The sequence below is a fragment of the Littorina saxatilis genome, linkage group LG16 (genome assembly GCF_037325665.1).
Source record: "Littorina saxatilis isolate snail1 linkage group LG16, US_GU_Lsax_2.0, whole genome shotgun sequence".
In the NCBI taxonomy this organism is placed as follows: Eukaryota; Metazoa; Mollusca; class Gastropoda; order Littorinimorpha; family Littorinidae; genus Littorina; species Littorina saxatilis.
The window spans coordinates 46,348,994-46,362,253 of record NC_090260.1 but is presented as its reverse complement, the minus strand read 5'-3'; the positions used below and the strand labels follow the sequence as shown (position 1 = coordinate 46,362,253).

Sequence of the window (13,260 nt, the reverse complement as noted above, 5' to 3'; positions counted from 1 at the left end):
TTTTTTTTACAATTTTCAGATTTTTAATGACCAAAGTCATTAATTAATTTTTAAGCCACCAAGCTGAAATGCAATACCGAAGTCCGGGCTTTGTCGAAGATTACTTGACCAAAATTTCAACCAATTTGGTTGAAAAATGAGGGCGTGACAGTGCCGCCTCAACTTTCACGAAAAGCCGGATATGACGTCATCAAAGACATTTATCAAAAAAATGAAAAAAACGTTCGGGGATTTCATACCCAGGAACTCTCATGTCAAATTTCATAAAGATCGGTCCAGTAGTTTAGTCGGAATCGCTCTACACACACACACACACACACGCACAGACAGACAGACAGACACACATACACCACGACCCTCGTTTCGATTCCCCCTCGATGTTAAAATATTTAGTCAAAACTTGACTAAATATAAAAAGACACAGAAAAAACTATGTACACTTACATGCTGACTTACTCAATATATTCGTAGCGTTCATTAATTAATTCATATCGTTTACATGTGCCAATAATGTTATAAAACTGTACCTAAGGGATATAAAAACAATTGGCTGTAGCTTTCGAACACAGAAAAAATTATTTTAGTATTGCAAAGTGGTGTTGATAGTGTCGAATGTAAACAGAACAGTCTCAAACGCCATCTTTGGTTTACGAGACGTCAACGGTCTAAAAATAGCCCAAGTCCTGGAGAACTGTTGCTAAACAATGCAATACAGAATTAATTATTTCTCGTAATTGGTAAGGACTTCAAACCTAAAACTTTGCAGGAAGCTTAATTTATACATCCCCGCAACGACGGGAAAAGCCCTGGAAGTAATTAAACTAATTAAATAGGACTATGTCAGCCTTTAAGGGCATTTAGAAAATTATAGCTATTCATCCTTTGTACACTTACACATACCAGAGACACAACAAGCCAGTAAGGGAAGAAATACTACATGTGAGGGAAGAAATACTACATGTGTACCTGCCATGAAAGAACACCACTGGGATCACACAATAGTTTGGTCAAGATAACAGACAAAGGGACATAATTCAGCGCCCTTTCGTGGGAGATATCTAGACCTGCCAACCTTTGTGAAACCTCAAGTGTAGCAATTTCTTTCTGTCTTTATTTGGTGTTTAACGTCGTTTTCAACCATTCAAGGTTATATCGCGACGGAGGGAAGGGGGGAGATGGGATAGAGCCACTTGTCAATTGTTTCTTGTTCACAAAAGCACTAATCAAAAATTTGCTCCAGGGGCTTGCAACGAAGTACAATATAACCTTACTGGGAGAATGCAAGTTTCCAGTACAAAGGACTTAACATTTCTTACATACTGCTTGACTAAAATCTTTACAAACATTGACTATATTCTATACAAGAAACACTTAAACAAGGGTAAAAGGAGAAACGGAATCTGTTAGTTGCCTCTTACGACATGCTGGGGAGAATCGGGTAAATTCTTTCTCGTCCCAACCAATATGGGGCTCCCCCTAACCCGCGGGGGGCAAGTGTAGCAATATATATACACAATTTTGGAATCTTCAGCATAGCAAATGGTGTTTTAGTGTAGCATTGTCTAAAATGTATTTGCACATCCACATTAAGACTATTTTACACAAGAATATACAAATATTTCAAAAGTGAACGGCCACCAGCGAGCGTCACAAATTCTGACCGCTACACAGAGTGAGAATCAGAAATTTGTTTGTTTGTTTGTTTGTTCGTTCATGGGCTGAAACTCCCACGGCTTTTACGTGTATGACCGTTTTTACCCCGCCATTTAGGCAGCCATACGCCGCTTTCGGAGGAAGCATGCTGGGTATTTTCGTGTTTCTATAACCCACCGAACTCTGACATGGATTACAGGATCTTTTTCGTGCGCACTTGGTCTTGTGCTTGCGTGTACACACGGGGGTGTAACGGACACCGAGGAGAGTCTGCACACAAAGTTGACTCTGAGAAATAAATCTCTCGCCGAACGTGGGGACGAACTCACACTGACAGCGATCAACTGGATACAAATCCAGCGCGCTACCGACTGAGCTACATCCTCGCCCTAGAATCAGAAATAAGTACGAGAACTCACAAAAAAGAGCTGTTGCATGCTTGAAATTATTTGCTTGAGCGTAACAATTAATCTAAGCTTGGCGTAACATGGCATGCTATGCTGAAAGGTTACCAGTTGGCAGCTCTGAATATTTCCCCATCAGAGGGGTCTGACACATGGCAAGAACAGTCAAAGCTGTCAATGACGACCACCCAAGTGAACGACATAAAGTGGTCCCCATGGAAAGGTGAGTTATACAGAAGAAACACAAATTGGCGATCGTTTGGGGTGGTAACAGACGATGTTCGGAAAGAACTTTTGCCTGCGAAAACACAAAAGAGGGCAAACAAACCCGCGTGACATTGTACGCCAATCACTAGCTAGCGGCATGTTGCTACACGTTGTCAGCGAGCACGTGTAATACACGCAACTCAATAATGATTAGCCTGTTCAATCACGTGGTTTTGTTAGCCCTCTTTTTTCCAAGGAAAGGCAACCCTTTGCTGCCCATAAAAACTTGACAGAGTTATTTCCAGAATTGGTCTATTGTGGTAATTGTGGGCAGGTGGTCGTTAACGAGGTGGTGGTTAACCAGGTGGTTGCTTGGACAGGTTGAACTGTAGCGATACAGTGTCAGTGTACGTCTGTCTTACTTTCTCCATCTCCGTCCCTGTCAAACTCGTCAATCATGGCCCGCAACTCTTCGTCCGTCATGTTCTCCCCCAACTCCCTGCAGTCAGACACACACATCATCGTTTTGCCCCTTACACAGTAACATCAGAATAAAAAATATATGTAAGGCAAAAAAAAAAAGTCTGTTTACATAGGCAAAAAGAATAGGGTCGGTAGGTCGGGATTTTTTTAACATTTTTTTTTCTCCCCAAAAAACATATTTTTAAGTTATTTTGCCAAAAAACAAAGACTTTTTTTCTTCTTTTCTCTCTCCCCCAAATGCCAAAAAAAGTCTAGGGTCGTGCGAAAAAATAAGGTCGGTCGGGATACCGTAAACAGACTAAATTGGTTTTTTTGGCCTGATGAAATTCTTCAGTGACAAAGGTTACAAAATGCCATGTCAAGAGGTCATCAGATGCTGAAAGTGTGTCAAGTTTCAAAGATCTAGCTTCCATAATATTCAGAGAAAACTTCAACAATAACTTTGTCCACAGATGGCCAACCGTACTTTCAAACGGTGTGCTCATTATTTGAACTCAATTATTCCTCAGGTGAGTAAAAACAATGAAGCAATGGTGCAATCTGGTGCGATCTAGGCCCACAATTAAATATCTTCAAATGTTATCAGTCGTATGTTCAACCTCGTTCAAGCAGGAACAAAGAAACGACAATTTAGTTTTTTACATTCTAAAATTAAACCAGTGTGCATTCGTTCAGACACAAATCTTTACAGAACAAATCGTATGGGCCGACACGTCTGCTTTAAGGTACGCTTAAAAATTCACAAGAGCTCACCTGGCTACTCGCCGCAAATTGCGCAGACTGATTTTGCCTGACGTGTCATCATCGAACAGTTTGAACGCTTTGAGGATTTCTTCTTGTGGATCTCTCTCCAGCATCATATCTGTCACTGAAACACAGCAAGGGTAATGTGTGTAAATATCCTCCGAAAGCGGCGTATGGCTGCCTAAATGTTCATAAACGTAAAAATTCACAACTGCAAAAAGTATGAGTGAACGTGGGAGTTTCTGCCCATGAACAAAGAAGAAGAAGATGTGTGCAAATTATTTTTCACAAAAACGATTTCTTTTAAGTTTTATATTTTTCTATGCCTTTTCCCCACCGAACTCTGACATAGATTACAGGATCTTTTCCGCGCGTACTTTGTCTTGTGCCCACCAGGTGGCCGCGATTTGAACTCACGATTTTCCGATCAGGAGGCAGATGTCTTATTCACTAAACCACTGCGCCCGTCATGTTGTTTTGAAATGGAGGTTCCACAGTATGACAAATTGACATGCATATCGTTACTTAGATTCTTGTTTTTACATTTAGTCAAGTTTTGACTAAATGTATTAACGTAGAGGGGGGAATCGAGACGAGGGTCGTGGTGTATGTGCGTGTGTGTGTGTGTGTGTGTGTCTGTGTGTGTGTGTAGAGCGATTCAGACTAAACTACTGGACCGATCTTTATGAAATTTGACATGAGAGTTCCTGGGTATGATATCCCCATACGTTTTTTTCATTTTTTTGATAAATGTCTTTGATGACGTCATATCCGGCTTTTCGTGAAAGTTGAGGCGGCACTGTCACGCTCTCATTTTTCAACCAAATTGGTTGAAATTTTGGTCAAGTAATCTTCGACGAAGGCAGGACTTTGGTATTGCATTTCAGCTTGGTGGCTTAAAAATTAATTAATGACTTTGGTCATTAAAAATCTGAAAATTGTAAACAAAAATAAAAAATTATAAAACGATCCAAATTTACGTTTATCTTATTCTCCGTCATTTGCTGATTCCAAAAACATATAAATATGTTATATGTGGATTAAAAACAAGCTCTGAAAATTAAAAATATAAAAATTATTATCAAAATTAAATTGTCGAAATCAATTTAAAAACACTTTTATCTTATTCCTTGTCGATTCCTAATTCCAAAAACATATAGATATATGTTTGGATTAAAAACACTCTCAGAAAGTTAAAACGAAGAGAGGTACAGAAAAGCGTGCTATCCTTCTCAGCGCAACTACTAAACCGCTCTTCTTGTCAATTTCACTGCCTTTGCCATGAGCGGTGGACTGACGATGCTACGAGTATACGATCTTGCTGAAAAATTGCGTTGCGTTCAGTTTCATTCTGTGAGTTCGACAGCTACTTGACTAAATGTTGTATTTTCGCCTTACGCGACTTGTTTCTTTCTTACTTACAGATGCTTTTCCTGAAACTACCACTGAAAAACACAAAAATACCCTGCATACTCACCCTAAAAAGCAGCGTATGGATACCTGAATGGCGCGGTAAACAATCATACACGTAAAAACCCACTTGTGCAAAAACATGGGAGTTTGAGCCCATGAACAAAGAAGAAGAAGAAGAAGAAACGTAATATCTGAGAAAATCAGGGCTCAAAAGTATCTTTAAAGCGGGGTTCCAGTGTACAATGTCCTACACCACACAGGGATGTTGCGACATATTCATACCTATAGGACAAATGTCCTAGCTCTTCAGCATCAATAGGACATTTGACCGCTTTCAGAAATTTCAATAGGACGTCAGAATTGTTTCATTTTCAAGAATGACGCTCGCCGTGTTCCCCCCCTGTTTTTGACCCTAATGTAGCCCAGAATGCCGTCGAATAGCCAAAAGTGTTCAGCTTTTGTTGAACTTTGGCAGGCTTTATTTTGATTTTTCGGTGGCATAACTCAGTGCGCTTCGTCAAAATGTCTCGAACTGAAAGCAAAAGCAGACGCGAGACTTAGTCAGTTGGAGTTGTCTCCCATGCTCCTAACTTTAATGTGCTGCAGACGGGTGTCACCCAAACGCAAGATCCGCACTGCACAACTTCAGTGCACCTGTACGCGAGAGTGCTTGGTCGCTTTTTGAAAATGTGTATCTTGAAAGGAACATTAACGAATATCGCGCTGTCCGAAGGAATGGAGTTCTTATCGGACAATGACAGCGCTCAGTTCAAAACGATAGGACATGTGACCGTCATACGGCTATGTGAATCGGACATTTGAGCCTCTAAATCGGTCAATGTCCGATGTCAGACGCCTAACGACATCCCTGCTACACTACGCTACGCTACACTGCCAACACTACACTACACAACACAACACTACACTGCCAACACAACACTACACTACACTACACTACACTACACTACACTACACAATCAAAACCAGCATCATGACAAAATCAAAAAACAAGAACTGTAGGTTATAGGAAAGTTTGATTAATGACAAAACAAAACGTTCAATGTTAAATTAAAATGATAAAATTGGATTTTGACCATGATTTTGAAAAAGTAAGAGAGAGACACCAGAAGAAAAGTAGTTCAATTTGGGACTTATCCGGGGGTCAGGCTCACGACAGACATGAGACAGCGCGTTTACATAAGAGTTATCGCTGGTCAGAATATCCAGAGATGAGCCAGGTGCGAGAAAACATTCCTGAAATTCTAATTGCCGACCACATTGATTGCCTTTCAGTTTCACACCTCCGATTATAAGGCCTAAAAAAAAATAGGTGTGGTTACGCTTACGGTAACCCGACCTACCCTATTTTTAGGGGTCGACCCTATAACTTTTTATTACATTTGCCAAACAAAAAACAAAAAAAACCAAAAACACACACACAAGAAAACGAGTGCAGAAAACGCAATGAAAGCGCAAGCGCCCGAGTCGCACACTTATTTCCCTGTAAAGTAGGTTTAATTTGTACACATTAGAAAAAAAAGTTAAAAAAAAAAAAGTGATTGCCTACCTTCCTACCCTATTTTTTTTTGCTATGTTACCGTAACCACACCTATATTTTTTTTTGGCCTAACATCTTTAAAAAAATGTAAACATTTTAACATGTTAAAAAACATGACAAAATCCTGAACACACAGACCTCTCTTCTTAGTATCTTTTGAAAACGACGTTATTTTTTTTCAGGCAAATCTTTTCAACCTACACAGAAGAAAATCTCACACACAAAAACTGGGAGTCCCTCATGCTGTTTGTTACTTGATATTTATCAAATAACCAAAGGGAAGTAATCGCTCTTTATGCATACGACATGTGTAATAGAGTAAGCGAGAGTTGTACGGAACCTTATCTCCTGGCACCTGAGAGAATAACAAGCATTGAAATGAACAAGCGACTTTCATCCTCAAAAAAGGATGATCACCGCAAGCTCATATGCTCATCATTCTCTAAGGCACTCCAACTAACACCTACGTACACAGTCATATACAAGAACCAGCTTTTATTGTCGACCGGACATAGTCCTGAGATCAAGACTGGTTTAAACAGAACAAACACACAAATTGTTACAGGGTCGCCTCGAAATAAAAGCTGGTTCTTGTATATTATTATTATTATTGTGATCATTTTTATGCGCCTAATCTAGATATAGCCCTAGCTAGGCGCTTATATGACTGATGATGAGCATATGAGCTTGCGGTGATCATCCTTTTTTGAGGATGAAAGTCGCTTGTTCATTTCAATGCTTGTTATTCTCTCAGGTGCCAGAAGATAAGATTTCGTACAACTCTCGCTTACTCTATTACACATGTCGTATGCATAAAGAGCGATTACTTCCCTTTGGTTATTTGATATCTTAACATCGCTCTGCCTCATTCTGTTTGAGATTCTACTTGATATTTAATTTAATTTACTGTGTGTGTGTGTGTGGTGTGTGTGTGTGTGTGTGTGGTGTGTGTGTGTGTGTGTGTGTGTGGTGTGTGTGTGTGTGTGTGTGTGTGTGTGTGTGGTGTGTGTGTGTGTGTGGTGTGTGTGTGTGTGTGTGTTTGTTTGTTTGTTTGTTTAGTGGTTGTTGTTGTTGTTTTGCTGTTGGTTTTTCAAGAGTTATTATTATTTTCAGTACCAGTACAAAAACCCTAATAGTAATAGACTAATAATCAAAAGAAATCATGTTCGAAGGCATACTTTGACGCCTGACGACCTTCAAGGTATAATCAAAAACGAAAAAAGGTGAGGCTGTGAAACAAAACTAGGTTGAAAAGTAAGGATGAGAAAGATCATCTCACTTGTTTCGTTGAAGTCATCAAAGCTGATCTTCCCCGTGCCTTCCCTGTCATAGTCCCTCAGGATTTTCAGCACGTCGGCTTTCTTCACGTCAAAACCAAGCGCTCTCATGGCTACCTGAAAAAGAAATTATCAGTATTTATTTATTTTTAGCACGTTAGCCTTCTTGATGTCAAAACCAAGGGCTCGCATGGCTACCTGAAAAAGAAATCATCATTGTTTATTTATTTTCAGCACGTCTGCTTTCTTTACGTCAAATCCAAGGGTTGTCATGGCTACCTGAAAAAGGTATCTGATCTTCATTTAATGTACTATGTTCACGTAATCACTTGAAACAGATGTGAAACATTGCACAAAATGCCTGGAATTCTTCACCAGTGGAATCTGGATAAAAATAGTGCGTACCTTGACTGACTGAAAGTCAAGAGGGGAAGTCAGTAGTGACAAAACTCAGATTCAAATGCTTATAATCAAACAGCACAACTTCTGTATAAAACTGACACTGCTAAAGTTGAAATATATATAAAATTTGAATATGTAAAATGTGTTTTGTCTGGAATAAAGACGGCCACAGCAACCAACCTTCAGCTCGTGGTAGTCAATGAAGCGGTCCTTGTCGGTGTCGAACAAGTCAAACGCCTCCTTGATCTCCTGTTTCTGTTCGTCAGCCAGCTCTCGCTTCTTCTTCTTCTTGTTCTTGTCCAGGGCAAACTCAGCTCTGTTGACAACACATACAAATGATTAGTTGTAAAAGTAATCCAAAGACAGATAGAGTCTCAGCGAACGTTCAAAAACTCAGAAATAAAAAAAACCAAGAATGTTGATTTATTGGAAAGTTGAATTAAGGCCGCGGCTGGAGAACCGGCGAGTTAGCTAACAGAGCCGGCCCTCATGCTGGAGAACCGGCGAGTTGGTTAACAGAGCCCTCAGGCTCGGCACTCTCCACCAGCTACCTTTATTTTCCGAAGTCCGATCATTTTAGATTTTCTTCTAAAGTTCAATTTAAAGAACTGTGGTCTTTGCTTTTTGGGAGAAAGATTAATGGAGATCAGTTTTTGACCCATTAAGACTTGTATTTCGCTAACATTAAGACTTGTATTTTGCTAACATTAAGACTTGTATTTCGCTAACATTAAGACTTGTATTTCGCTAACATTAAGATTTGTATTTCGCTAACATTAAGACTTGTATTTCGCTAACATTAACTGATTAAGACTTGTATTTCGCTAACAGCGTGATCACTGATGATCGACTGACTGTTGTGAGAGATGTGGTTCACAGGTGTCAAGAGACATGCTCAGTTCAGTCTAGCCTCGGGACCAGAGATTCACGCTGCTTGGTTCGTGGATGAATCACTGAGTTCAGTGATCAGTGACTCGTGAGCTTTGATGTTGCAATCTCAGTTCGATAATTGGAATGTTTTGGAATAAAGAAGAATAGAGAAAAAGAAAAGAAAGGTGGGCTAAGAAGAAAAAACTGTAAGAAGTTAAAAAGTTTTTTGTTAAATCGTGATGGCAAGGCTAAAACCTTAGTAACGACCTCACCATTCCCTAGCACAGTTCGCTAACAACTGAGCTAAGAACGGATACCTACCACGACAGGGTAAACTAGGATATAGGTCTCTTTTGTAAGATACCGGTGACTGCAGGCTCTTGAACACAGGGTCTCCGTAACCGGCTCTCCGGTTCCTGAGCCACTCCGTTTTATTTATGACAAAACAAAACATTACATTTAAAGGTTCTTCGACCCAAGTGGACAGACAGATATATATTATCTCTCTCTCTCTCTCTATAAGGAATTAGCTTGGAAAGCGTTGCTGCTCTCAGTCTTTGGCAAGAAATACGGAGAGAGTCGATCACCAGCTAAGTTTATTATTGATCTGTACCATAAGTGTCTGTCTGTCTGTCCCCTATAAAGGCCATCATTGGGTTGACGTACCTGTGATTGTAATATTTTGTTTTATCATAAAATTCCATGCTAGAGAAAGGGAGAATGTACGTTCTGGCTCACCGATTCCGACAGACCCTAAATATTAACGCAAAATAGGCTTCTGGACTAAACTTTTACTAAAATGAAACATGCGACAAAATCAGAAAAATACTGCATAAATCCATACAAAAAAAAAATATAGTAAAGTAAGGTTGTTTTGAACCAATGCCGGGTCTGTCGGAATCAGTAACCCAGAACGTACATTCTCCCTTTCTCTCTGTGCAACGCTAAATTTAGTTTCCATTGAAATATTAACTAGTTGCAGCCAGCGTGCGTATTGATCCAATCTGCCCGTCGGTCGGCTAGCCATAACTACCGTATTGATCTGGTAAAAACAAACAGCAAGCCTGTCTTCTATATTCCTCCAATGGCAAGACAAGATTAAATCATGTGTTGGCAACAGTTACGTCACGTCCGCCCAACACTCGGTATTGATTGTAACATAGCATAGTGATTTTGTCATTTTTCCTGGTGCTGTGGTGGTGTGAAGACGTGTTTTCTGTGAGAATAGTGTTTTGCCTGTCTCAAACATACATGTCTCAAGAATCTATAGAGTTAGCTCCAGGAAGTTAGAGAAGCAAACGCTGCACAACAAGCTCTGTTGGATTATTCTAAACAATCAACTTATTTAATTCTTCCTGAAAATATGAATCAGCAAACAGAACAAGAAGATAGGAATTTATCACAGTCAGACACTTCTTCTAGTATGGAGCAGGATGATCATGGACTTCATACTGGGCTCAGTCAAGACTTTGAGGTGATTGATTTACCGAATGTTGACACTGAAAAACTAGAGAGTTTAAAAAAACACATTGAGTACCATACAAAACTTCTTGAATTTTACAAACAACTTGATTCAATTTTCCAAGAGAGAGGACATAAGGCTGCAGAAGAGTTTGAATTGAAAGCAAATCTCCCCAAAAAGCCAATACCTGTTACCTTCCAAAACAAACGGGGAAAGAAATCAAAAGTCTTGACTTCACTTAGAGGGTCGGAGCTCCTAGAGGGTCTAAAAAATCATCTGTACTATGATGGTTCAACAAGCGAATCTTTGTTGTTTAGTACAAGCCGAACAACAGATATTGAGGAACTCAAACAAAAGCTTCTTGTTTGTGAAAAACAATACAAAAGTAAAGCAACAGATACCCTAAAAATTGTGGTTGTTTATGGACAATATTTAGATGTGCTGAGGAATAGACATTTTGGAAGATTCAAGGGTGTTTGTTTAGAAGTGTTACGTATAACACCTAGATGGGCGAGAGATCTCATTAACATAAGCATTCTTCTCAAGACATATCCCAAATTCCAACAACTAAATCTTCCAATAAAAACAATGTTGTCTCTTCGCAAGCACATCCATCAAGCCTTGGAAAACAATGAAGAGGAAGCAGCTTTTTGGATTGGTAAGTGTTATTTCTCTCTATTGCATACATTTGTTTACTGGTAACCAACGAGGGGATCTGCAGTTCCCCTCCTTAGTAACGATGAGCATAATGGTTTATTTTTAGTATAGCTCTATTAAATATGTATTTGTTTACCTGTAACTAAGTAGAGGAACTGCATTTCCCCTCCTTAGCAACGATGAGCTGGATTGGTCAGTGTTATTTCTCTCTATAGCATACATTTGTTTACCTGTAACTAAGTAGAGGAACTGCATTTCCCCTCCTTAGCTACAAGTTTTCATTCTTTTTGTTTATGTTTTCAGAATAACCGGTGGATCCGGCTGGGAAAACGTGCCGCCGTGCTTCACTGCTCTACTTCGCTTCAAAGGCTGCCTTCGGGCGGCCGCCGAGTGCACTTTATGCAAATGACTTGTTTATTGATTCAAGCTTTGACAAGTGTACTTGGTGGCTGCTTTGAAACTCAACAAAGCCCACTCCCCCTTTCACAAACACTTCCCCAACGCAAGCAACTTCCTCTCCCCCGCTGCAGTCAAAACAAAGCTGTCATAGCGGGTTTTCCCGATTGACAAAAATTCTTATTACACACTCAGACTATTTGAAGCCGCTTTTGTTCTCCAGTGTCCAATTGCATAAGAATATTCTGGTGATGAATAAACGCGCTTTGTGTCATTAGCATCTAAAGATTTCTTGTTTACAATAGTTGTGTTGATCTGATGAAGCGCGGAACTGATCTTAGGGTTGTCATGGTGAAACACTCGCTTCTGAAACAGTGCTTCCTTGTAGTTATCATGCGATATGCTCGACTTTACAACCTGTTTGCTTACACCCTTTGCTTTTTTAACCACCCCTTTCTCACTTGCAACACTGTACATCTTTGCACGCAATCCAACATACTCCTTAATTATCTTCCCATTCATTTCATCTTTCATCTTTCCAATAACCTTCTTGTTAACATTTGAGTGCAATGGTGATTCTTTAGGGTAGTCGCAAGTGTCATAAAAAGAATCTTTTCCTTTTACTGCAGGACTTTCAGCTTCTAGATCTTTGTAAATGTCATCCGCTGGAATGTCAAGTAAGAATGAATCTGTGTCTGTGTAAAGTACTCTCGATTTGGGATATCTTGGTTTCAAATAATCATACAAAAACTCAAGCATCAACAGTTTTGACAACTCTAGCACAGTAAAGCCTATGAATACTGGTTTGTCAAGCTTGACTACAAGTTTTTTCATTAAGATACCATACAGCTGTTCATGAAAGTATTTAAAGTCTTGATACTGTGGTTTGGATGTCAGCTTGATGGCCTCATTTTCTCTTGTAACAAGTCTAACATCCTTTCTCTTGTGTGGGTTTTCCATTGTCTTACCAAAGCAACTGTTGTTCATCAGTTTAAAAAAGTCTTTCTCTGATGCATCAGCGGCTTTGGTTCTCAGTTCTGTGTTTTTCATGATGTAAGGTTTCATAAACTGTTCTTGATCAAATAAAATTATACGATGAACAGCCTTCAAAATTAATCCATGTCTAATGTAAAACTGTAACAGTCTGTAGTGACACACATACTTCTTTTTGTGAAACAGATTGGGCACCAGCTTTGGAGGTTCTCTTGGGTTTACTTTTAACCTCTCAGCCGCTAAAGGATAATCATTATGTAGATCATGAAGTGATAGTGGATAGTCTAAGTCAACTTCTAGTATCCATCCCTTTCGACTGTCTGGGCCTGCTTTTAATATTGTCAGCACAACACATTGCGAAAATGGTCCTGAATAGATCTTAAAGTTCCGAAGTGGAAGCGTCTGACACATTGCCCAACCATACAAATTGTTTGCATCTAGATACATGATGTAATTAGAAGGTTTCATAGGATCAAAGTCGTCCAAGTATTTGTTGTTGGCTTTGCAGTAATTGTGTGAAGCCATACTGATTCCTCCACGTAGTCCATTTTCAATCATCTGAAGTGTAGGAAGATCTGATAGCAAGTCAATCTTTACTCCTGTAAATCTAAGAAATGCATCCCAGCTCATGCCTGGTGCAGATATGTAATGTGAAGGATCTAGATTGTAGTGCTTCATACATGTTCTTCTGTAATTCTCAAATATATCTGCAAGTAAACAAACATCAGCCAACAAATATTG

At 39.5% G+C, this 13,260-nt stretch overlaps 1 protein-coding gene across 1 annotated transcript in view; it reads right to left on the bottom strand.

Annotated features, from left to right (window-relative positions):
• The window catches only part of LOC138949753 (centrin-3-like), a 35,627-nt gene that overhangs the window by 9,208 nt on the left and 13,159 nt on the right, over positions 1 to 13,260 (bottom strand). The window contains exons 2-5 of the mRNA XM_070321573.1: positions 8,322 to 8,457; positions 7,742 to 7,856; positions 3,501 to 3,615; positions 2,687 to 2,763 (exon numbers count right to left, since the gene is read on the bottom strand). Of these exons, the coding sequence (XP_070177674.1) occupies positions 2,687 to 2,763; positions 3,501 to 3,615; positions 7,742 to 7,856; positions 8,322 to 8,457 (443 nt within the window). The remainder of the gene's footprint in view (positions 1 to 2,686; positions 2,764 to 3,500; positions 3,616 to 7,741; positions 7,857 to 8,321; positions 8,458 to 13,260) is intronic.